Source organism: Oncorhynchus mykiss, chromosome 2 (assembly GCF_057628025.1).
Source record: "Oncorhynchus mykiss isolate SJ-2025 chromosome 2, ASM5762802v1, whole genome shotgun sequence".
Taxonomy (NCBI): domain Eukaryota; kingdom Metazoa; phylum Chordata; class Actinopteri; order Salmoniformes; family Salmonidae; genus Oncorhynchus; species Oncorhynchus mykiss.
In genome coordinates, this window is record NC_143023.1 from 66,221,881 (window position 1) to 66,248,470 (window position 26,590).

Here is a 26,590-nt window from a genome sequence, read left to right on the forward strand (position 1 = left end):
TTGGCATGGGCCCTCAAATCCTCCAAAAGTTATACAACTGTACCATTGAGAGCAACTTGACAGCACCGCCCTTGTTCGCATGATGTTAGAGAGGGTGGTGCGGACAGCCCAGAACATCTCTGGGGCTGAGCTCCTCGCCATCCAGGACCTCTATATCAGGCGGTGTGAAAGGAAGGCCTAGGAAAATCATTAAAGACTCCAGCCACCCAAGCCATAGACTGTTCTCTCTGCTTCCACACAGCAAGTGGTACCGGTGCATCAAGTATGACAACAACAGGCTTCTATTCCCAAGCTGTAAGACTGCTAAATAATGGCTACACAGACTATTTGAGTTGACCCTTGTATTTTATTTTAGATTTTTGCATTGTCTCTATGCACAATCACAGGACTCTACATACATACGGACACTGACACTCCAACACACATAACATGAATACACATTTATACTGACTCTACACACATACACGCACACACACTCACATACAATCATAATTGCGGCAACTCTGTTTATCATACATCCTGATGCCTAGTCACCTTACCGCTACTTCTGTCATTCCAGTATCCCTGCACATTTTAAATATAGTATTGGAATTGACTCTGTATATAGCTTCTTACTTTCTCATCTAATTTTTTTTATTTCTTGTGTGTTTTTTCTCTGACTTACGTTATTTTTAGTGCTACATTGATATTTATTACTGCATTTCGGGGTTTGGCGCTTGCAAGAAAGACATTTCGCTGTACTTGTGCACGTGACATTAAAACTTGAAACTTAATCTACCGTAAACACAAGAACAAAATTATTGCGCGCTCGGTCTTGGCGTTATGGTAATTTATTCACCCACCACTGACGCACTTCCAAAGACCCGCTGAAATTCAAAGTGTATTTGAAAAGGCGTCAAATGAACAGCCGTACGAATCTTTTCGCAGTTTATGCTCAGTTGTGACTTGTTTGCGTGACCTACACGGACACTTCTGTTGAGGTAAGGGAATGTTATATTCGACACATTATAGGTGAATAGCTGAAAGTATGTTCAACCAGCTAGCAGCAGTAACATTCAGCTATCTGCATTCTCCAGAGTCCAGTTAGCTAACGTTAGCTTGTAGCTAGCCAGCTAAGTTATTGTAACGAAACTGCCGAATAAATCAATTAGTTAAGTTGCATGAACGATAGCTAGGAACTTAATTTGGTGTTTATTTCACAGGAAGATCATGGATGGGGAATTTCGAAATGGGTTGGCGACAGCTTTGAAGAGACATAGAGACCCTTTGTCTGACACGGAAGACAATGTCCACTCGTCTGGTGAGTGTCAACATCACTGCGTGCGTATGAGTGCTTGTTAATTAAACCCCCTAAGGTGGACGTGTCAAATGTCAAAATGATCTTTGATATGACCTTAAAACAATTCCATATCGCTAAGCAGACCCCCCCCACTTCCCTGGCTTAGACAGGTCTTAGACTTCTATTAAAGGCTTGAACAAGTATTAATTAGTGTCAACTTATGTCATCCATCAACAGTGCAGTGTTGGGGCATACCCATTATTATTGTGAGCTTCCCTTTGCTGTCTTACAGATGTCAATGATGTTCAGAAAAGGCGTCGCCTGGAGGTGTTGGGCGAGGAGAATGTCAGCCCTACAAAGAAGTCTTCAACTAGAGATCGCCTCCGGTGTGCAGAGCTGGTGAAGCCTGACACCCCTGCAATCTGCTCTGTCCGCTCCAGAGTACAGCAACTAACCCAGAGACGTGAGGGTAAGAGGATAACGCCCCCTCCTAAAATAACCAACTCGCAGCCTGTATACAGTATCGATAGAATTAGAATATGGCAGTATCCATGCAACACTCAGATCTGTAGTCATTGAGAAACAGTGACTCCAACAGGGGATGTTTTGTTTACAGGAGGGCATGTGCTGGCTCAGAGATGCCTCTCTGATCCAGGGTCTGGGGTACCATCCATTAAATTCCAGGATGGATTCAAAGAGCACCATCTTATTGGTGAGTTTTCTTATACATTTACCTTCCAGCTTCTTTACCATTCATTGAATGCGAGTGAGGACACATCTGCACTAAAGTGGTTAAATGATAGGAGCATCTGGTCTGTTTTTCAGGTGAGGCAGAATTCAGCTCGCGGGTGGAGCGGTTTAAATCCCCCACCACTCCTCAGGCCAGCCCCCTGCCAGCCAACCGGTGGCCCCGTACCCTCTCCAACGCTGTTACCAACTTACAACTGAAACTCGAGGCCAGTGACACGCCCAGCTCCAAACAAGCCTCCCGAATACGCCAGGTCTGTGCCACACACAGGTGAAAAATCTGTCTGTGCCCTTGAGCAAGGCAGCATCTGTTAAATGACTAAAATGTACATGTAAAATGTACCAGGAGTCTTGAGGTATGCAATGCATTCTGAAATGTTGATGTTGCACAATTCTTAAAATTCCTGTGAAGTTTAACGGCTTCTATTTGTCTGACCAATCAGGAGAGGGAGGAGGAGCTGCGTCTTGTAAGGGCCCAGCCAATCACAGAGAATGTCTTCCTAAAGCGAAGCTTCTCTGATTCCTCACTGACTGAGGTAAGTTTTGTTACCCTCTCTCTTGTCTGGTCACAGAATATTGTTAAGGGTTATGTTTTTTGGCTTCTGCTCAGCCCAGTCAAAGTTCTTCTCTGTCTTGGCACATCAAGGCGGAATGAGCTTCTCGCTGACACTAGGACAGCAGAGTCCCTGCCCGTCTTTCGGAAATGCCTGTAACTCTACATCTTCAAACAGTATCTTAAATTGTGTGCACAAATTCTGATCTGTTTCTCTTAGTTGTCTAAAACTCTAAGATCATATTTTATAACTTGTTGGCAATGGAACAAGCTTTCAAGTCATGCCCACCTGACTCATATTGCGATTTATAATGGACCCTTTTTGAATTGCGTAAAGAACAGTAATTGTGTGATGGCGGTTATGCAGGGCTGTGTTCCAAATGAAATGACTACAAGTATGCTTCCTCTAGTTCCTCAACAGCACAGCTAGGAGAACTAAAAAATATATATTTTATAGTTGAACTCTTTGTTATAAAATTGCTTAGGAACTGCACATGTTGGAGAGGTGTGTGTGTGTGGCCACTTGGAGACACCAGTTAGTCCTCTCACTCTACCCTTAATTTCTTATTTTTATTTTGCAGATACCCCACATTTTCCAGGAATAGGCTTATGTTACTGAATGTATCCACAGTATTTTCAGATTTTGTTGTAAGGGAATGCGACAAAGTACAGTAAATGTAATATGCACATAAAATCTGTTATGTTGTGTAATGTTTGGTTTCAGTCCTGTCAGGTGAACTGTTGTGTACTCACCATTTGGTCTAATAATTTTTCCATTATCTCCAAACGGTTCCCTTTCAATTACTACTGTGGTTATGCATTTTCATATTTCTTAGGCATTTGCTACAGTATATTCAAATGTTTGTGTGTAAAGGGTTAATCGCTCTGGATAAGACCGTCTGATAAATTACCAAAGTGTTGAGTTCAAGGTCCTGTTTCCTGATAGAACAATGATACTTGTTGTGATATCATTAGAGGGCGACCCCACCCGTCTCCTCATTCTCCCCTTGGATGATGTTTAGACGTAGCAGGAGACTGCAGTGGCCACCGTTCCAACCATGGAATGTGAGTTTACTTATATGGACTGAGTGTAACTGGTTCTGAGGAGAACAGGGTGTCTTGAAATGTCACAGGTGTCATTTTCATCCTCCAAGTCACTTGAATGGTAATCGGGTGTAGGGTTCACTTGGTCCTTCATAAAGTGGTACATAATCTTTATAATACACTGCTCAGGAAAATAAAGGGAACACTTAAACAACACAATGTAACTCCAAGTCAATCACACTTCTGTGAAATCAAACTGTCCACTTAGGAAGCAACACTGATTGACAATACATTTCACATGCTGTTGTGCAAATGGAAAAGACAACAGGTAGAAATTATAGGCATTTAGCAAGACACCCCCAATAAAGGAGTGGTTCTGCAGGTGGGGACCACAGACCATTTCTCAGTTCCTATGCTTCCTGGCTGATGTTTTGGTCACTTTTGAATGCTGGCGGTGCTTTCACTCTAGTGGTAGCATGAGACGGAGTCTACAACCCACACAAGTGGCTCAGGTAGTGCAGCTCATCCAGGATGGCACATCAATGCGAGATGTGGCAAGAAGGTTTGCTGTGTCTGTCAGCGTAGTGTCCAGAGCATGGAGGCGCTACCAGGAGACAGGCCAGTACATCAGGAGACTTGGAGGCCTTGGGAGGGCAACAACCCAGCAGCAGGAAAGCTACCTCTGCCTTTGTGCAAGGAGGAGCCCTGCAAAATGACCTCCAGCAGGCCACAAATGTGCATGTGTCTGCTCAAACGGTCAGAAACAGACTCCATGAGGGTGGTATGAGGGCCCGACGTCCACAGGTGGGGGTTGTGCTTACAGCCCAACACAGTGCAGGACGTTTGGCATTTGCCAGAGAACACCAAGATTGGCAAATTTGCCACTGGCGCCCTGTGCTCTTCACAGATGAAAGCAGGTTCACACTGAGCACATGTGACAGTCTGGATACGCCGTGGAGAATGTTCTGCCTGCAACATCCTCCAGCATGACCGGTTTGACGGTGGGTCAGTCATGATGTGGGGTGGCATTTCTTTGGGGGGCCGCACAGCCCTCCATGTGCTCGCCAGAGGTATCCTGACTGCCATTAGGTACCGAGATGAGATCCTCAGACCCCTTGTGAGACCATATGCTGGTGCGGTTGGCCCTGGGTTCCTCCTAATACAAGACAATGCTAGACCTCATGTGGCTGGAGTGTGTCAGCAGTTCCTGCAAGAGGAAGGCATTGATGCTATGGACTGGCCCGCCCGTTCCCCAGACCTGAATACAATTGAGCACATCTGGGACATCATGTCTCGCTCCATCCACCAACGCCACGTTGCACCACAGACTGTCCAGGAGTTGGCGGATGCTTTAGTCCAGGTCTGGGAGGAGATCCCTCAGGAGACCATCCGCCACCTCATCAGGAGCATGCCCAGGTGTTGTAGGGAGGTCACACAGGCACGTGGAGGCCACACACACTACCAAGCCTCATTTTGACTTGTTTTAAGGACATTACATCAAAGTTGGATCAGCCTGTAATGTGGTTTTCCGCTTTAATTTTGAGTGACTCCAAATCCAGACCTCCATGGGTTGATAAATTTGATTTCCATTGATCATTTTTGTGTGATTTTGTTGTCAGCACATTCAACTATGTAAAGAAAAAAGTATTTAATAAGAATATTTCATTCATTCAGATCTTGGATGTGTTATTTTAGTGTTCCCTGTATTTTTTTGAGCAGTGTATATAATGCCTTCGGAAACTATTCAACCCCCTTGACTTTTTCCATATTTTGTTTCGTTAAAGTATGATTTAATTGTGGAAGAAAAATTCTACATTTTATGAAAATGTCATGAAAAATAAAACACTAATATATTTTGATTAGATAAGTGTTCAATGCTGCTATTGCTGTTTCTAACATGCAATCACAGATGTGTGTTTCTGGGTAAGTTCTTAAGAGCTTTGCACACAAAGATTGTGCAAATATTGAACATTCTTTTTCAAATTCTTCAAGCTCTGTCAAGTTGGTTGTTGATCATTGCTACACAGCCATTTTCCAGTTTTGCCATAGATTTTCAAGACAATTTAAATCAACTGTAAATAGGCCACTCAGGAACATTCAATGTATTCTTGGTAAGTAATTCTATTCTGTAGATTTGGCCTTGTGTTTTAGGTTATTGTCCTGCTGAAAGGTGAATTCCTCATCATGGAAAGCAGACTGAACCAGGTTTTCCCCTAGGATTTGGCCTGTGCTTTGCTCTATTCTGTTTTTTATCCTAAGGAAACTCCCTAGTTATTTGCTGATGACAAGCATGCAGTACCCATAACACGATGCAGCCACCACAATGCTTGAAAATATGACGTGGTACTCGGTGATGTTGGATTTGCCCCAAACATAATGTTTTGTATTCAAGACAACAGTTCATTTCTTTGTTGCAAACAGGATGCATGTTATTGGAAATGTAAACCATGTTTATTATGCACATGCTTCCTCCTTTTCACTCTTTAGGCTAGTATTGTGGAGTAACTACAATGTTGTTGATCCAGACTGTTTTCTCCTATCACAGCCAATAAACTCTTAACAGTTTTAAAATGACTATTGCCCTCATGGTGAAATCCCTGAGCGGTTTCCTTCCTTTCCGGCAAGGTGTATTGATACACCATCCAAAGCCTAATTAATGACTTCACCATGCTCAAATGGATATTCAGTGTTCATATTTCTACTAATCGGTACCCTTTGTGAGATTTTGGAAAACCCCCCCTGATCTTTTGTTTGAATATGTGCTTGAAATTCACTACTTGACTAAGGGACCTTACATATTGTATGTGCGGGTTGCAGAGTTGAGGTAGTCATTCAAAAATCATGTTAAACATTATTGCACACAGTGAGTCCTTTAAACTTATTATGTGACATGTTAAGCACATTTTTACTCCTGAACTTATTTAGGTTTGGCATAACAAAGGGTTGGATTATTTATTGACTCAGCTATTTCATATTTTCATTTGTTTAAAAAAATAAATGTATCCACTATTACATGGGATATTGTGTGTATATTAGTGGCACAATCTCAATTTAATCCATTTTAAATTCAGGCTGTAACACAACAAAAAGTGGGAAGTCAAGGGGTTTGAATACCTTCTGCTGTAGATGCATAGACATGTGCATAAGAGGAACACTGTATTTTAGGGGGCTAATTTGTCTGTGTCCAGCAGGCAGACCTCAATGTGACTGATGAACCTTTTGGGGTGAAGGACGGCAGCTTTACCGAGACATCTGTCTTCACTAAGGTCGATGGAGTGGAGCCTCCAATTCAAGACACCGGTAAGACACTGCAAGAGGAGAAGTCAATGCATTATTTCAGTTTGAGCTTGAAGGTAGATAAGTTAATGGTATATGTTGAGAAAAATCTGACTAAAATGTAAGAATCTGAATTTTGTGCAAATATCAGTGTAGAGAGGTCAGATTGTGATTATTCAACAGGTGAGGTGGCAGAGTCCTCAGTTCGCATGGATGTCCCACCAGAAGAGGTGAAGGGAAGACACATGGCTGAGCGACAGGCAGAGTGCACTATGGTCATTTGTCAGGGAACTTCTCTCCCAGATGATCAACATGAGGCAGCAGAGGGTCCTGTAGTGAAAGAGCAGCAAAAGGCAGTCTCTCCTGCTAGTGACAAGCATGTGGAAAGGGATTTAGTGGTGAGGGTGGTGAAGTTCTATGTTAATGCTGAGTCCCATTTATTTTTAGATAATCCTGTGGCAATGGAGTCAAAAGGAGATGGTGAGGAGTTGGGTTCTTCTGTAGTTGAGCAGATGGGGTCCCTACAAGAGAAGGAGATGAGGTCTTCTGTAGTTGAGTTGGGGTCCTTTGTAGATGAGGACGATGTGGGTTCCCCTTTAAGTGAGAAACAGGTGGGGTCTGCTGTAGGTGAGGAAGAGGGGGTAGTTCAGTCCCAACTAGAGAAGGTTGGGGACCTATTAAGTGAGGAGATGGAGTCTTCTGGAGTTGAAGAACAAGGGAAAGCAGAAAGTACTTTAGTTGACGTCCAGGGTGAGAAGTCTGTTCTAGGTGAAGACCAGGGGGAGTTGGGTCCTTCTTTGGGTCCAGAGCAGGGAGAGGCCGCAAACACATCAGCTGTGTCAGACAGAGAACAAGGAGACTCTGAGCTGCTTACAGACGAGGAACTGACTGATAAACCACAGTCAGAGGCCAGAGGGTTAAAGAAAGTCACATTTACCCTGGAGCCAGAAATGATCAATGACTCAACTCTGTCTGAGCTGGACTCTTCATCTAACTGGAAAAGAGAAAGTATGTCAGGTGAGACATATCTAGGTTGTTGGCACAAGTTGGGCAGGAGGTGAGACACAACCACGTTGGGTTACACATAGTTGCGCACACACCTGGGCATAAAGTCAAAGATACTGGTCAAATTTTTCTGCCACTGCCATTGTCTAAACAAGGGATTCAATGGGTCACGGCCAACACTTTGCACCTCATCTTTTTTCTACACTATGAACAGCCAAATTATGACATTTTAAAATACTTGTAAATAGATAAGTAAAGAAATAAAAAACGTAACATGACAGTGAAAATAACAGTAGCGAGGCTGTATACAGTTGGTACAGAGTCAATGTGCGGGGACACCGGTTAGTCGGGCTAATTATATGTACATTTTGAGGTAATATATTTGTAGACTGCGAATTGACCGCAAGAAGCCTAAACGGATATACAGTGCTTTCGGAAAGCATTTCAACCCCTTCACTTATTCCACATTTTGTTACGTTACAGCCTTATTCTAAAATGGATTTAATTGCCCCCCCCCCCCCCCAATTTATACACTTCCCCATAATGACAAAGCAAAAACAGGTATTTAGGATTTGTTTCTAATTTATATATATAAAAAAAAAAAAAATTGCACATTTAGACAAGTTTTCAGACCCTTTACTCAGTCCTTTGTTGAAGCATATTTTGCAGCGATTTACAGCTTCAAGTCTTCTTGGGTATGACGCTACAAGCTTGGCACACCTGTATTTGGAGTTTCTCCCACTCTTCTCTACAGATCCTCTCAAGCTCTGTCAGGTTGAATGGGGAGTGTCACTGCACAGCTATTTTCAGGTCTTTCCAGAGATGTTCAAATCTGGGCTCTGGCTGGGCCACTCAAAGACATTTAGACACTTGTCCTGAAGCCACTCCTGCATTGTCTTTGCTGTGTGCGTAGGGTTGTTGTCCTGTTGGAAGGTAACCCCAGTCTGAGGTCCTGAGCGCTCTTCATCAAGGATCTCTCTGTACTTTGCTCCGTTCATCTTTCCCTCAATCCTTACTGGTCTCCCAGTCCCTGCCACTGGAAAAACATCCCGAAAGCATGATGCTGCCACCACCATACTTCGCCGTTGGGATGGTGCCAAGTTTCCTCCAGCCGTGATGCTTGGCATTGAGGCCAGAGTTCAATCTTGGTTTTATCAGAACAGAGAATCTTGTTTCTCATGGTTGGAGAGTCCTTTAGGTGCCTTTTGGCAAACTCCATGCGGACTGTCATGTGCGTTTTACTGAGGAGTGGCTTCCGTCTGACTACTCTACTATAAAGGCCTGATTGGCGGAGTGCTGCAGAGATGGTTGTCCTTCTGGAAGGTTCTCGCATCTCCTCCCTGAGCCCCTTCTCCGATTTCTTAGTTTGTTTTGGTACTCTTCCCCAGATCTGTGTCTCGAGACAATCCTGTCTCAGCTTGGTTTTTGCTCTGACATGCACTGTCAAATGTGGGACTTTATATAGACAGGGAAGTGCCTTTTTAAAAAATAATTTCCATCAATTGAATTTACCACAGGTGGATTCCAATCAAGTTGAAGAAACATCTCAAGGTTGATGAATGGAGACAGAATGCACCGGAGCTCAATTTCGAGTCTCGTAGTAAAGGGTCCGAATACTTATGTAAATGTATTTGTTTTTATTTTTATAATACATTTGCAAAAATTTCTAGCCCTGTTTTTGCTTTGTCATAATGGGGTCTTGTGTTAAATCATCAATTTTAGAATAAGGCTGTCACGTAACAAAATGTGGAAAAGGGGTCTGAATACTTTCTGAATGCACTGAAATTACGTTTAGTCAAATATTACAAACCTTGATTACATTTCTGAACATTGTCTTGCAAAGGGTCTTTGGGACAGTAAAACGGGTGTCCTGACTCTCTATGGTCTCAATCCCGTGGTGTTTATTGTAGGGGTGTTCAACCCAGTGTCATGGCTAAATTCCCAACCTGGCCACATTCCATCATGGCCACCTAATCATCCACCTCATTCCTAATTGGAATATATCATTCCTCACCTCTCCAACTGATAGTTGACGTGTGGTGAGAGTTCTGGCACCAAATGGTCGCCGTGCTTCACCTTGATGGTGGATGAGGTGAGTTTCCCTCTACTATGTAAAGCGCTTTGAGTACCTCAGTTGGTAGAAAAGTGATATATAAATCCAATCATTATTATCTCTCGTGTGTGGGAATACTTGAACAGATTTCCAAAATTAAAATAACTTGTAGCTGATTTCCTGGTATTTTTAGGTTTATGTCCAACAACAAATTAAACAATTTTATGTTTTTGGGGCTCAGAAAACTGCCAAATAAAAACACCGTCAATTGGGGAACCCTGTTGTAGACGCACTAGGGTGACATTTTTTAATGTCTGGATGTAACTTGCTGCATATGGGGATTTATCCACAGACACTGAGCTGAGCTCTCGCGATGAAACCAACACCGCTGAGATGATTGACCTAATGTTTGATGAGGTGCTGGAGGCTGCTGCCCAGGGAAGGATGGAAGAGGACACTGAGGATCACAATAGTGGCATAGCCACAGCGATGCGTGGAATAGAGGAAACAGACACAGAATTGGACAAAGCTGAGGAGGGTGAAGACCTGGAAGAAACCAAGGAACTGGACTCCAGTGCAGATGAGCTGCTGTCCTTCCCACCCAGCTTTATCCTCTCCCCTCTCAGCAAGTCTGTGGAAGCTGTGGTCACTCCTATGGTAAGGCTCTGCAGACAGACAGTGGTGCCATGGTCACCTAGTTCAATGTGATTCTGAACGTGATTGGTATTTTATTAGGATCCCATTAGCTCTTGCGAAAGCAGCAGCAGCAGCTACTCTTGCTAGGGTCCACACATGAAACATGACATCATACAGAACATTAATAGACAAGAACAGCACTGCATACTTACAAACGGCACATACAGCCTACACATCATTACATGGTCACAATATCGAAGTCAATAAGGGAGAGGTGTTGTCGTGAGGTGTTGCTTCATCAGTTTTTTAAAAAAAAAACAGGTTTGCTTTTCATTTGAGCAGTATGAGATGGAAGTTCGATGCAATAATGGCTCTGTACGCTAACAATACTGTACGCTTTCTTGAATTTGTTCTGGATTTGGGGACTGAAAAGACCCCTGGTGGGTTGTGTTTGTGTGTCAGAGCTGTGTGTGTAAGTTGACTTCGCAAACAATTTGGCGTTTTCAACACAATGTTTCTTATAAGAAATGATGCAGCCAGTCTCAACTCTTAGTCAAGAGAAACTGGCATGCGTTAAATGTATATTAGCCCAACAACTAGAGCCTGCAAGTGCGGTGTCAAAAGCAGTGCATCTCTTTATTATGGACAGACCTCTCCCCTCTTCATAACCACTTAATCTATACAATGCGTTTAGAAAGTATTTAGACCCCTTATCTTTTTCCACATTCTGTTACGTTAGTCTTTAAAATTGATTAAATAAACAATTGTCCTCATCAATCTACACACAATACCCCATAATGACAAAGTGAAAACAGGTTTTTAAAAATGTTTGCAAATTTATTACAAATAAAAACCAATGCCTTAATTACATAAGTATTCAGACCCTTTGCTATGAGACTCATTTGAGCTCCGGTGCATCCTGTGCCCATTGCTGATCCTTGATGTTTCTGCAACTTGATTGGAGTCTACCTGTGATAAATTCAACCGACATGTATATGGTTGAATCATCAGCATACATGGACACAGGCTTTGTTTAATGCCAGAGGCAGGTCGTTGGTAAACTTAGAAAGGAGTACCTAGAGCTTTCCTGCGGTACACCACATTTTACATGTTTGACATTCGAGAGGCTTCCATTAAAGAAAACCCTCAGTTCTATTAGGTAGCTCTGAATCCACAATGGCAGAGGTTGGAAATCCATAAAACATAAGTTATGGCCAATAATATCAAAGTCTGCACTGAAATCTAACAGTATGGCTCAAACAAATTTAATACATTTCTTTCAACCAATCAGTCATTTGTGTCATTGCAGCACATGTTGAGTGCCCTTCCCTATAAGCATGCTAATTCTCTGTAAACAAATTGACAGACTTTCAGCATTGTATTTGGTCATACACCATTTTTCCTAACAGTTTGCTAAGAGCTGGCAGCAAGCTGATAGGTCAGCTGTTAGAACCAGTCAAGGCCGCTTTACCTGTCTTGGGTTGTGGAATGACTGGTTTTCTTCCAGGCCTGAGGATAAACACCTTCCCCTAGACTCAGATTAAATGTATGATAGACAGGAGTGGCCAGTCAGCTACCATCCTCAGTAGCTTTCCATCTGTCAATGCCAGGTTTGTCATTATTGATCGATAACAATGGTTGTTCCACCTCTCCCACACTAACTTTACACAATTCAAACTTACAATGCTTTTCTTTCATTATTTGTTTTTTAATGCATGTATACGATGGCTCACTGTTCATTGTTGGAATTTCCCGCCTGAATTTCCCTACATTGCCAATGAAGTAATCACTAAAATAACCTGCAACAACAATGGTTTTGTGACGAATAAGCCATCTGATTTGATGAAAGATGGAGTTTAATTAATCTTTCTGCCCATAATTTCATTTAAATGACTAAAGTTTTTTTCCATCGTTTTTTTTGTCATTGTTCTTGGCTTTCAAAGTTTTGAATGTTTTACACTTAAATGTTCCTCCACGTGTTTGATATCCCCACAGAGACTTGCAGCCAATCAGCTAGCCAACCCTCCATCCCTACTTCTGACTCCTGAAGAGCTGACCACTCCCCCTGCTGATAGTGCCCCTCTCTACAGGTGAGTCATCTTGTCCTCTACACTTCAGGACAAGCAGAACTGAGTGGTCAGCTAACATGAGTGAAATTAAACTCATTGACTATGAAAATCTTTCAATATATGATTGGCTTGTTATTTATACCTGTGACGACTCCAATGTGTTTTGTGATTGACAGCATCGATGCCTACCGCACCCAGAGACAGAGCACCAAGCCAGCCATTCAGAGTGTAACCCCAAGGGTGCAGAGGCATGCCGCTGAGAAGTCTCATCCCCAACACTGTGTCAACACCAAGGAAAGGATCATGGTCTGTAGTAGGACTGTTGGAATGGTTGAATCTATTCTGTATGTCTTCCGTGTCATGGAGAGTGACTACCTGTGTAGCATATCATCCAAACTTTGCATGTCCTTTATGTGGGCATTGACAAATGTACCACCAGGATAACATTGGCTTTGGCACTGACCACGTTTACATACGTGCAGTATTCCGGATAGTAGCTCATATCCTGCTTAAGGTCTTTTTCGGGAGAAGCTGTTGCCATGCATCCTTTGATATCCCTCTCATGAGTATCCCTGTATCCATGAATACAAAATAAATTCCTTATTTAAGTTCATGTGGGTTAAATGAAATATGGACACTGTAGGCCTATAACTTCTCACGTAGCGTAGTATTAAATCCTTGCAGTGAAATTAGACAACAAATGTTAGTTGTCTTGGGAACAGGAGTGGAGAAATAATTTCTTATAGCATCTCTTGCGGAAATGCAAGTACACGTGTAATGTGTTATCTTTGACACTGTTATGCAAGCAGACAGTATTTCAACCACAAGATATGCACTCAAGACGAACTGAAGTTTTATCAGGAATGTGTTTCGTCATTTTCTTAGGTTTTCATTTCCTTAAAACCGGTCAAACGGATGACATTTTGCACAGGACCGATCTTTTCACTTTCAGAGTTATTCCGTTTTCTCCCCGGTCCCCAAATGAAACGGTAAAACCGACAACTTTACCGATATTAACTGCTGTAGATTACTCGTGCATTCATTCTATTGATGTAAGACATTATTCTGGTGAGCTTTACTTTATTTAGTCTTATGGGGAAACAATTTATAACAGAAGAGACGCTGCATGTCTCAAACTGTAGTTGACAACCAAATGTCGGAAATGTATAATATGACCAGGTAGTCTACTTTTTGAAGTGGTTTGTTTGTGATAGGAGAATTATGTTCTCGTGTTCATTAACCAATTGTAATTACTCAGTCTGCTATATCAGGATTTGTAAGATACTGATAGAAATGAAAACAGTCAAATGTCAAATTCACGGGAACGTTCTGACTTGCACAGTACAAAGACCTTCATTTTATAGCGACACACATACTTCCACACAAAACATCAGGTATCTACCCAGCCGACAGAGATTGGGGTCCGTGAGAATAGCTTCTCCCCTCCTTCCCCCAAGATAGGGAGAGACCTGGGAAGTTCTCAGTGTCCCAGTCAAGGTCGGCACAGAATCTGACTCAGTCTGTTATCCCCAAAACATTAATTCCCCAAATCATTAATTCTGACTAAGAACTACACTAAGGTATAATATTATTCTACTGACTATAACCACACACAGGATTATAATAATCTAACGATTCAAATCACTTTCATACATGCATTAAAATCTAACGATTCTAATCAGTTTTGATTCCAATCAATTTCATACAATCATACGGTTTCGAAGTTATAGTTTCAGAGTAATATTCTAATCATTTATTAAACAAAAGTAAAACATTCCCTTAAATTTGACAATCTGATGACATCACACAACACCCATGATATGTGAAACTGAGCCTGCACAGACCACAGTAAAGGGGATGAGATGTTTACATGCCACAGTATCCCGTCTTACATCAGCATGTCCCAGGCATCTAATCTGGGTTTCTCATAACCGGGATACAAGCGTTTTCGGGTTATTGCGAACTGGATATGTTTTATATGCATGAACTCAAAAACAATACTTGAGTGTCCCAAATAATAACCGGATATTGGTGTGCATGGATTTGGTATTTTATTAGGATCCCCATTTAGCTTTTGCAAAGGCTGCAGCTACTCTTCCTAGGTTCCACACAAAACATAATACATCATTAGTATTATGTAAAGGACAGAACTACATATGTTTTTTAAAAGGCACATGTAGCCTACATATCAATGCTTAAACTCAAACTATCTAGGTCAAATAGGGGAGAGGCGTTGTGCCGTGAGGTATTGCTCGGTTTTTTTTTAACCCAGGTTTGCTGTTTATTTGAGCAATTTGAGATGGAAGGAAGTTCCATGCAGTAAGAACTCAATATAATACTGTACGTTTTCTTGAATTTGTTCTGGATTTGGGGAATATGAAAAGACCCCTGGTGGCATGTCTGGTGGGATAAGTATGTGTCGGAGCTGTGTGCAGGTTGACTATGCAAACAATTTGGGGTTTTCAACACCTTTTTATGTTTCTTATAAAAAGAAGTGATGCAGTCAGTCTCTCCTCAACTCTTAGCCAAGAGAGACTGGCATGCATAGTGTGACGACCCTATTAATATTAGCCCTCTGATTACAATTAAGAGCAAAACATGCCGCTCTCATCTGGGCCAGCTGCAGCTTAACTAGGTCTGTCCTTGGCGCACTGAACCACACGACTGGATAATAATCAAGATTAGACAAAACTAGAGCCTGCAGAACTTCCTTTTTGGAGTGTGGTGTCAAAGCAGATCATCTCTTTATTACGGCTAGACCTCTTCCCATCTTTAAAACCATTGAATCGTTATGTTTTGACTATGACAGTCCAAGGTAACGGCAAGTAATTTAGTCTCCTCAACTTGTTCAACAGCCACACCATTCATTACCAGATTCAGCTAAGATCTAGCACTTAAGGAATGATTTGTACCAAATACAATGCTCTTAGTTTTCATGACCAGTTTATTACTGGCCAACCATTCCAAAACAGACTGCAACTCTAAGGGTTTCAATGACTTCATTAGCTGTGGTTGCTGGCTTGTGATGGTTGAATCATCAGCATACATGGCCACATGCTTTGTTTAATGCCAGTGGCAGGTCATTGGTAAAAATAGACAAGAGTAGAGGGCCTAGAGAGCTGCCCTGCGGCATGTAAATGTGACCAATGTAAAGAAAGAGTATTTAAATGAGTATGGCTGGTTGGAGTGAATCTCATATCCTCCTGTGATTGGTCAGGTTCTGAATGAGGATGCTGCCAAGCTGCAGATGGTCATCAAACAGACGTTGCAGGCCCTGAGCTGCTGCACTGACGAGGACCACGGCAGGGGCTCCCTGGAGGAGGCAGAGGCTGATAAACTGCTGCTCGTCTCCTGTGAGTCTCCATCCACTCATATCCCACCCCTAGCTTCGTGACGTTTTCTCTCCTCTCCCTTAATTTGTCTGCTGAATTAGTGTATAATTGTCAACCTCATCCATCTCACTGCTATTGCTTTTTTTCTCCTGTATACGTCTATGCTGGAAGGTATGATGGACCTCTTGATTTGTTCCATTGCTTGATCATCTGTGTCTCCTGTGTGTCAGGTGAGAAGCGGGCAGCCCTGCTGGCTGAGGTGGCCAGGCTGAAGGAGAAGGGGGGCTCAGTCTCTGAGGATCTAGAGGGGGGTGATGGTGAGGGGGACTCCGGCATGTCCCAGCAGCCCTGCAGGGGCACCGTCAGCATCAGCCGTGTTCAGCTCCCTCTCAAGGTGGAGTTTGTCTGCTCTGCCCGCACACAAACAGGTACCTACAGTCGGTTAGGCTACGTGTGTTATCACCTTTGTAGTATGACATTTGTTGCATAATTTATTTTGAACCATTTACTCTGCTGCTGCTTGCTGCCAAGGTGAGTTGTTTGCCTGCTCATTTGGGTTAAATGTTCAAGTAGTAAAGTACAATTAATTCATTTTCAGTTCAAGACACATTTGAAACCATACCAGGTGATTAAAGAACAACCCTCTTGACTATTTCTCTCCTCAAAGGTCGGCCCACTCATTATTTCTTTGTCCTGATTCGTTATGGACCCTGCAACATCGTTGCGACCCCATTGGCCACGGCAGTGGACGCCCAGAATGGCGACACCATCTCCTTCCCCACCTCCATCACCCTGTGAGTCCCGCTACTGGTTCCATATGGAGGAAGTGAAGAGTAAAGGAGAACTCACCAGACCGATTGTCGGTCTGTACTGTAGGGGGCTGTTCACTTGTCGACGCATGTGTTGTAAGGTTCATGTTGAATCAGTTTTGTAAATTACGGCCAGCACTCTGTTTAGAGTAGCTAAGTTCTCTCGGCAGGCAATCCTACTGGTCTGTCTTTGCCTTTAAAGGAGATGCTTGTGTAATATCTGCTGTACTACTGCTAAAATGGCTCTCACCCCTAGTCTGTCCAACTCTTTCTGTGACTGACTGTATTATGTCCCTTCAGGCAGGACATTCGCTCCAACTTTGAGATTGATGTGGAGGTCTACAGCCTGGTGAGATGGAACATATGACTTTATTTCTCACCTAAAACGTGGTTATTAGTAAATATCGTAGATGATCAGTGATAAGAATGTGTTGACAGGTTGTATGTAAAATTTACAAATTGTCTTCTATTACTCAGTCCCACACCTCGGGGAACACCTGCAATGTGGATCTCCGCAGCTCCACCAAGTCACGGGTGAGTGCGACATCTTCTGATTTACGAATGCTATCCAATGTTCTATGGCTGACAATGAGAGATATACAGTGGGTCAAAAGTATTTTGTCAGCCACCAATTGTGCAAGTTCTCCCACTTAAAAAGATGAGGCCTGTAATTTATCATTGGTACACTTCAACTATGACAGACAAAATTAGAAAAAAAATCCAGAAAATCACATTGTAGGATTTCTTTATGAATTTATTTGCAAATTATGGTGGAAAATAAGTATTTGGTCAATAACAAAAGTTTATCTCAACACTTTGTTATATACCCTTTGTTGGCAATGACAGAGTTGAAGACTTACAGAAAACATTTGACAAGGTTTTCACACACTGTTGCTGGTATTTTGGCCCATTCCTCCATGCAGATCTCCTCTAGAGCAGTGATGTTTTGGGGCTGTTGCTGGGCAACACGGACTTTCAACTCCCTCCAAAGATTTTCTATGGGGTTGAGATCTGGAGACTGGCTAGGCCACTCCAAGACCTTGAAATGCTTCTTATGAAGCCACTCTTTCGTTGCCTGGGCGGTGTGTTTGGGATCATTGTCATGCTGAAAGACCCAGCCATGTTTCATCTTCAATGCCCTTGCTGATGGTAGGCTTTGTTTCTTTGGTCCCAGCTCTCTGCAGGTCATTCACTAGGTCCCCCCGTGTGGTTCTGGGATTTTTGCTCACCGTTCTTGTGATAATTTTGACCCCACAGGGTGAGATCTTGCGTGGAGCCCCAGATCGAGGGAGATTATCAGTGGTCTTGTATGTCTTCCATTTCCTAATAATTGCTCCCACAGTTGATTTCTTCAAACCAAGTTGCTTACCTATTGCAGATTCAGTCTTCCCAGCCTGGTGCAGGTCTACAATTTTGTTTCTGATGTCTTTTGACAGCTCTTTGGTCTTTGCCATAGTGGAGTTTGGAGTGTGACTGTTTGAGGTTGTGGACAGGTCTTTTATACTGATAACAAGTTCAAACAGGTGCTATTAATACAGGTAACGAGTGGAGGACAGAGGAGCCTCTTAAAGAAGAAGTTACAGGTCTGTGAGAGCCAGAAATCTTGCTTGTTTGTAGGTGACCACATTTACCACCATAATTTGCAAATTCATTAAAAATCCTACAATGTGATTTTTCTGGATTTTCCCCCCCCTCATTTTGACTGCCATAGTTGAAATGTACCTATGATAAATTACAGGCCTCATCTTTTTAAGTGGCAGAACTTGCACAATTGGTGGCTGACTAAATACTTTATTGCCCCACTGTACATGTCAAAAGCTCAGTTCTGATCATATTTATTTTTTTAGGTCACTCCAAGGAAGCTTCTAAGCACCATCAAGGTAAATTATCTGCTTTCTTATCTGTGTATTACTTGAAATGGTGAGGGGCGTATATTTATACCCCCTTTCCGGTTACATGTTTCTAATCTGAAAACGTTATCTTGTTTCTTTTCAACAGAGATCCAACCAAAATGTAACATGTAAGTATTATTGTCCTAGTTGCAAATGATCTGAAGATGACATTTGGTCCTGAGTGATGACAGTTTGATTGAATTGAATCAACACCCCACAGCTTCTACCATGCCGCCCCTAAACACCCAGCGCACCAGCAACTTCTCTCTGGTTGGTTCTCACAAGATCTCCCTGGCCTCCCTGGGCCAGAGCAAGTTCCCCCTGGACAAGGTAGGCTCATCTCACCTGGCTCCCTGTCTCAGTCACACCTGCTGCAGTGCTCCAACCTGGATGATATATGTTTAGTGTACCTGCCTGCACTCCTACAGTATGGGAAGATGTAGGGAGGCATGTTTTGTCAGTCCATTCCTTGGTTTTATCGTACCTCTTTAAAAAAAAAAAAAATGTTTTGAACCACCTGCTTGCTAGATTGTATCTCACTGTCTCTTGAGGATGTGTGCCACTATCTTTTAATCTATTTGGCTGAATCTACTGTAAATCCTGTTACATTTTCAGATTTTCCACCCATTGTAGTTCTTTCAGTTGCGATATCAGATCAGATGGTTGTCATTTCCTCACATGACTTGTTTTTCTTTTTTCTTCGTGGTGTTAAAGTTTTCCAGTCTGGGCTGGGTCACTTGTAGGACTGTGATTATGGAATTTGGGGTAACAATTAATTGTCATGCAAATTGATATTGGCATTTTTTTGGTTGGCATTTTTTTTTTTTAGCTTGTAATGCATCTTTGAGAATTATCTATAACATACCTAATATAAAACAGCTTTGGTACCACCCCTGTCAAACTTTACCCACTTCATAAAAAATAAAAAACGATTATTGTGTAACTATATCTACTTGAATATGAAATTGAATCGCCCCCCAATCTTCTAAAATGAATGTATTAAGATGTTTATGACCCCCAAAAAATTCACTCTTACTGTCTGTTACATAATTATACGATAACTGTGCCAGCCCTAGTCACTTGGGATGTTACCTCTATCCTTCCCTGTTCTGTCTCTCTCCACTTGTGCACAGATGAAGTTTGAAGGCAAAATCAGGAGACTCCTGGGAGATGAGTTTCAGGAAAAGGTTTCACTCTTTCACTTTTCCCCACGTTGCACACTCACCTTTACCCCTTTTTTCTCTTTGCTTCTCCATTTGACTCCTTTCATGCGGCCAGCAAAACTAGTATCAATAATTAGTCTTCGCTACACTGGCTATAATATCAGTGATGGAGTGCTCCATAGGTAGATTTCTAAGCACATTTCAATCAATGTTCATATGACTTCAAATTTTCTTTATTGCATGTTTTGTTTACCTCCCTAGCTAGATGAACAACAAGCAGCTTAACCCTGGTATCCATGTAATTCCACCTTTGTACAGGTGCCCTTCCTGTCTCCACTAGAGGGAAACATATACCTGCAACTGGACAGCGAGAGCCACTCTAATGTCCAGCACCAGGGCTTCCTTGTGAGTTTATTTTTTGTTGACTCAATTCGCTTCGATCTCTCGTGCATATTATCCTGTTCCTGTCCTCTATACTTTCTTTATTGTCGCCAGCAGCATACCACTCTGCATACCACTGCTGGCTTGCTTCTGAAGCTAAGCAGGGTTGGTCCTGGTCAGTCCCTGGATGGGAGACCAGATGCTGCTGGAAGTGGTGTTGGAGGGCCAGTAGGAGGCACTCTTTCCTCAGGTCTAAAAATATCCCAATGCCCCAGGGCAGTGATTGGGGACACTGCCCTGTGTAGGGTGTCGTCTTTCGGGTGGGACGTTAAACGGGTGTCCTGTCTCTCTGAGGTCATTAAAGATCCTGTGGCACTCATCGTAAGAGTAGGGGTGTTAACCCCTCCTCACCTCTCCACTCACTGGACCCTTTTGATCACTCGACTGAGCATGCCTCTCCTTCATGTCAATATGCCTTGTCCATTGCTGTTCTGGTTAGTGTTTATTGGCTTATTTCACTGTAGAGCCTCTAGTCCTGCTCATTATACCTTATCCAACCTATTAGTTCCACCACCCACACATGCAATGACATCTCCTGGTTTCAATGATGTTTCTAGAGACAATATCTCTCTCTTCATCACTCAATACCTAGGTTTACCTCCACTGTATTCACATCCTACCTTACCTTTGTCTGTACATTATACCTTGATGCTATTTTATCGCCCCCAGAAACCTCCTTTTACTCTCTGTTCCAGACATTCTAAACGACCAATTCTTATTGCTTTTAGCCGCACCCTTTCTATGCCGCACCGCATTCTACTACTACTCTGTTCATCTGGCGATGTAGAGGTGAATCCAGGCCCTGCAGTGCCTAGCTCCACTCCTATTCCCCAGGTGCTCTCTTTTGACGACTTCTGTAACCGTAATAGCCTTGGTTTCATGCATGTTAACATTAGAAGCCTCCTCCCTAAGTTTGTTCTATTCACTGCTTTAGCACACTCTGCCAACCCGGATGTTCTAGCTGTGTCTGAATCCTGGCTTAGGAAGACCACCAAAAATTCAGACATTTTAATTCCAAACTACAACATTTTCAGACAAGATAGAACTGCCAAAGGGGGCGGTGTTGCAATCTACTGCAAAGAGAGCCTGCAGAGTTCTGTCCTACTATCCAGGTCTGTACCCAAACAATTTGAACTTCTACTTTTAAAAATCCACCTCTCTAAAAACAAGTCTCTCACCGTTGCCGCCTGCTATAGACCACCCTCTGCCCCCAGCTGTGCTCTGGACACCATATGTGAACTGATTGCCCCCCATCTGTCTTCAGAGCTTGTGCTGCTAGGCGACCTAAATTGGAACATGCTTAACACCCCAGCCATCCTACAATCTAAACTTGATGCCCTCAACCTCACACAAATTATCAATGAACCTACCAGGTACCTCCCCAAAGCCTTAAACACGGGCACCCTCATAGATATCATCCTAACCAACTTGCCCTCTAAATACACCTCTGCTGTTTTCAACCAAGATCTCAGCGATCACTGCCTCATTGCCTGCATCCGTAATGGGTCAGCGGTCAAACGACCTCCACTCATCACTGTAAAACGCTCCCTGAAACACTTCAGCGAGCAGGCCTTTCTAATCGACCTGGCCGGGGTATCCTGGAAGGATATTGATCTCATCCCGTCAGTAGAGGATGCCTGGATATTTTTTTTAAATGCCTTCCTAACCATCTTAAATAAACATGCCCCATTCAAGAAATTTAGAACCAGGAATAGATATAGCCCTTGGTTCTCCCCAGACCTGACTGCCCTTAACCAACAAAAAAACATCCTATGGCGTTCTGCATTAGCATCGAACAGCCCCCGTGATATGCAGCTGTTCAGGGAAGCTAGAAACCATTATACACAGGCAGTTAGAAAAGCCAAGGCTAGCTTTTTCAAGCAGAAATTTGCTTCCTGCAACACTAACTCAAAAAAGTTCTGGGAAACTGTAAAGTCCATGGAGAATAAGAACCCCTCCTCCCAGCTGCCCACTGCACTGAAGATAGGAAACACTGTCACCACTGATAAATCCACCATAATTGAGAATTTCTATAAGCATTTTTCTACGGCTGGCCATGCTTTCCACCTGGCTACTCCTACCCCGGTCAACAGCACTGCACCCCCCACAACAACTCGCCCAAGCCTTCCCCATTTCTCCTTCTCCCAAATCTGCTCAGCTGATGTTCTGAATGAGCTGCAAAATCTGGACCCCTACAAATCAGCCGGGCTAGACAATCTGGACCCTTTCTTTCTAAAATTATCTGCCAAAATTGTTGCCACCCCTATTACTAGCCTGTTCAACCTCTCTTTCGTGTCGTCTGAGATTCCCAAAGATTGGAAAGCAACTGCGGTCATCCCCCTCTTCAAAGGGGGTGACACTCTTGACCCAAACTGCTACAGACCTATATCTATCCTACCATGCCTTTCTAAGGTCTTCGAAAGCCAAGTCAACAAACAGATTACCGACCATTTCGAATCTCACCATACCTTCTCTGCTATGCAATCTGGTTTCAGAGCTGGTCATGGGTGCACCTCAGCCACGCTCAAGGTCCTAAATGATATCTTAACCGCCATCGATAAGAAACATTACTGTGCAGCCGTATTCATTGATCTGGCCAAGGCTTTCGACTCTGTCAATCACCACATCCTCATCGGCAGACTCGACAGCCTTGGTTTCTCAAATGATTGCCTCGCCTGGTTCACCAACTACTTCTCTGATAGAGTTCAGTGTGTCAAATCGGAGGGTCTGCTGTCCGGACCTCTGGCAGTCTCTATGGGGGTGCCACAGGGTTCAATTCTTGGACCGACTCTCTTCTCTGTATACATCAATGAGGTCGCTCTTGCTGCTGGTGAGTCTCTGATCCACCTCTACGCAGACGACACCATTCTGTATACTTCTGGCCCTTTTTTGGACACTGTGTTAACAACCCTCCAGGCAAGCTTCAATGCCATACAACTCTCCTTCCGTGGCCTCCAATTGCTCTTAAATACAAGTAAAACTAAATGCATGGTCTTCAACCGATCGCTACCTGTACCTACCCGCCTGTCCAACATTACTACTCTGGACGGCTCTGACTTAGAATATGTGGACAACTACAAATACTTAGGTGTCTGGTTAGACTGTAAACTCTCCTTCCAGACCCATATCAAACATCTCCAATCCAAAGTTAAATCTAGAATTGGCTTCCTATTTCGCAACAAAGCATCCTTCACTCATGCTGCCAAACATACCCTTGTAAAACTGACCATCCTACCAATCCTCGACTTTGGCGATGTCATTTACAAAATAGCCTCCAATACCCTACTCAACAAATTGGATGCAGTCTATCACAGTGCAATCCGTTTTGTCACCAAAGCCCCATATACTACCCACCATTGCGACCTGTACGCTCTCGTTGGCTGGCCCTCGCTTCATACTCGTCGCCAAACCCACTGGCTCCATGTCATCTACAAGACCCTGCTAGGTAAAGTCCCCCCTTATCTCAGCTCGCTGGTCACCATTGCATCTCCCACCTGTAGCACACGCTCCAGCAGGTATATCTCTCTAGTCACCCCCAAAACCAATTCTTTCTTTGGCCGGCTCTCCTTACAGTTCTCTGCTGCCAATGACTGGAACGAACTACAAAAATCTCTGAAACTGGAAACACTTATCTCCCTCACTAGCTTTAAGCACCAACTGTCAGAGCAGCTCACAGATTACTGCACCTGTACATAGCCCACCTATAATTTAGCCCAAACAACTACCTCTTTCCCTACTGTATTTTATTTATTTATTTATTTTGCTCCTTTGCACCCCCATTATTTTTATTTCCACTTTGCACATTCTCCCATTGCAAATCTACCATTCCAGTGTTTTACTTGCTATATTGTATCTACTTAGCCACCATGGCCTTTTTGCCTTTACCTCCCTTATCTCACCTCATTTGCTCACATTGTATATAGACTTGTTTATACTGTATTATTGACTGTATGTTTGTTTTACTCCATGTGTAACTCTGTGTCGAACTGCTTTGCTTTATCTTGGCCAGGTCGCAATTGTAAATGAGAACTTGTTCTCAACTTGCCTACCTGGTTAAATAAAGGTGAAATAAAATAAAAATAAATAAAAAAACCCTGGTGTCCTGGCTAAATTCCCAATCTGGCCCTCAAACCATCACGGTCACCTAATAATCCCCAGTTTACAATTGGCTCGTTCATCCCCCTCTCCCCTGTAACTATTCCCCAGGTCGTTGCTGCAAATTAGAACGTGTTCTCAGTCAATTTACCTGGTAAAATAGCGGGGGGAAAAATGTTTTTTAAAATGTGATTCATCTTCCACCCACCCCTTCGTTCTCCCTCATTCTATCCAGACAATGTTTGAGGTGGTGAATGGATTTGGAGCTTGGCATCGACGCTTCTTTGTCCTGGAGGGAAGCCACATGTCCTATTGGAACCACCCCAATGACAGAGGCAGCAAGGTGGGCATTGAGTTATGACAGAGATGACTGGGCTGGAGCTCTTGGTTCCAAGCTCTCAGGTTATCAGAAGGATTTTGAAAAAAAGAAACTAAGGTTAACAATTCCATTATGTTTATTGCATACATGATAATACACTTGATAATATTTCTGATTTGTAAGTTGTCTATGTACCTTTCCTGCTGCAAAATGCATTGCCTCTTGGGGACATTAACGTTTTCTCTTAACTGAATATACAAAGTCACACTAACTTGATTTAAACATTCCCTCATCTCCTCTACTGTTCCCTCTGTTGTACTTGCAGGCAGCAGAAGGCAGCATCTCCCTGTCTAGTTCCTCTAGTCAGAGTGTGAAGCCAGTGATGAGAGACTCCTGTGCTCGCCCCTATACTTTTGAACTGGTCAGCAGCGTCCAGACTGCACAACAGGATGACCAGGGCGCTCTGGCCAAGTAAATAATATTACATATTTTCTTACTCCCTTATGACACAAGCAAATTAGCTTGACAGCAAGTGGTCATATTTTCAATATTAATGTTTTGTGGAGGACTGACACTGCTAAAGTGAGCCTGTCTGTATCTGATAGACAGTGGTCTATTTTCATTTATCTTGTTATATTTCTCATAACATGTTCTCTCTGTTCTTCAGGTGCTGGTTCTCAGCAGATACTGGGGAGGATCGAGGGGACTGGATGGAGAACCTGAACCAGGTTCTCCTGGACCTGCATACCTGGACTCGCTGCACCCCTGAACCATGCTAAATCACAGCCCAACAACCAGGCCAGCTGTGGGAACATGAGGGACAGCAGTCTGTAACACACTGTTATAATCATATCTTTATGAATTCTTATGATTACCATTGGGAGATTATTTTAGACTTGGGGATATTTTGACTTTCCTTCTATTTGTCACTTTCAATAGCCATTTAAAATAGAGCTCCATCTTGTTGCTTGATATGTATACTATTTACCTGAGCTTGAAGTAGATGATTTAAATGAATCCATATAATCTACAAACACTATTAAATACGTATCAAACCTAGTGTAGAAGAGCACTAACACTAAACACATGATTAGTCCAATAGTGTAGTTATAATTTTCATAAGACTAACAGAAAAATGCCAGACATTGCTGTTGGACAATATGATTTCACTACTACAGCATTGCTGTAATACCCTCAAGTGTAGAAATATGTCTCTCGGAAATAAGAAATCTGTACCTGACACACAACCTACCTAATCTAGAAACTTGTGAATTTAGTGATTCAACTAGAATTGCAGTCAAGTTGAGTTATAGTACTGTACTTGAAAAACTGAGCTATCTGCTACAAGGTAAATATGGACTATTTCACAAGTTAAATTCTTCATGTTCCTTAACTGAATCTATTGCTGTGTTGTGCATAACACAACATGGGCCTGTCAACAAAGATGGTACCCAAGCACTTCAACTGGACTATAGAATGATAAGGTGTATAATGTTAGTGCTTCATCTCATGATAAATCCTAGTAGCAGCCTAAAAGGTGGTGAATGTATATGCTGACTGTAGTCAACCTAGTTTTTTTTGTTTTTCCTTCATCTATTTACTGTCAATCGGTCATTCTCTTTCTGTATGTGGATGTTATCCCTATAAAATACCTGTCAACATTCTTTATATGCACATGATTGATGAAGGTACTACCAGTAAATAATACAAATGGGTCTAATGGCATACACTCTCTGAATTTGTTTTCAGTCCATGCAGTTTGTCATGCTCTTCTGTAAATTTGATATGGAAAATATTTGCAATGTTTTTGGTGCATGTGCAATTTGAGTTTATAAAACCATAAGCTCAAATATAGCTTTCATTGTCCTCCGTCTTAA

The 26,590-nt window shown here is 42.7% G+C and overlaps 1 protein-coding gene across 16 annotated transcripts; it reads left to right on the forward strand.

Moving 5' to 3' along the window:
- The first annotated feature begins 794 nt into the window (after positions 1-794).
- On the forward strand, positions 795-26,563 carry anln2 (anillin, actin binding protein 2). Of its 16 annotated transcripts, none has more exons than XM_090205369.1 (25): positions 800-980; positions 1,203-1,300; positions 1,572-1,748; positions 1,896-1,991; positions 2,105-2,280; positions 2,470-2,562; positions 3,555-3,644; positions 6,812-6,923; positions 7,083-7,916; positions 10,310-10,614; positions 12,589-12,683; positions 12,839-12,968; positions 15,880-16,015; positions 16,225-16,422; positions 16,662-16,788; positions 17,104-17,152; positions 17,281-17,337; positions 18,651-18,683; positions 18,802-18,823; positions 18,916-19,025; positions 19,829-19,882; positions 20,177-20,263; positions 24,630-24,737; positions 25,039-25,184; positions 25,381-26,563. In XM_090205369.1, exons 2-25 carry the CDS (start codon positions 1,210-1,212, stop codon positions 25,490-25,492), a joined length of 3,438 nt encoding a protein of 1,145 aa, XP_090061495.1. In that variant the 5' UTR covers positions 800-980; positions 1,203-1,209; the 3' UTR covers positions 25,493-26,563. The 16 variants fall into 16 exon arrangements, with proteins under 16 accessions (XP_090061511.1, XP_090061495.1, XP_090061532.1 ...); XM_090205406.1 differs by having other exon boundaries at positions 7,083-7,379; XM_021568953.3 differs by having other exon boundaries at positions 7,347-7,379.
- Positions 26,564-26,590: the final 27 nt, after the last annotated feature.

Bases quoted from the DNA above. Each gene is read 5' to 3' on its own strand.
- anln2 (XM_090205369.1), top strand. From the start codon at position 1,210: ATGGATGGGGAATTTCGAAATGGGTTGGCGACAGCTTTGAAGAGACAT. The intron at 16,016-16,224 runs GTGAGTCTCCAT...CCTGTGTGTCAG, and splicing joins TAAACTGCTGCTCGTCTCCT to GTGAGAAGCGGGCAGCCCTG. The intron at 16,423-16,661 runs GTACCTACAGTC...CTCTCCTCAAAG, and splicing joins CTCTGCCCGCACACAAACAG to GTCGGCCCACTCATTATTTC.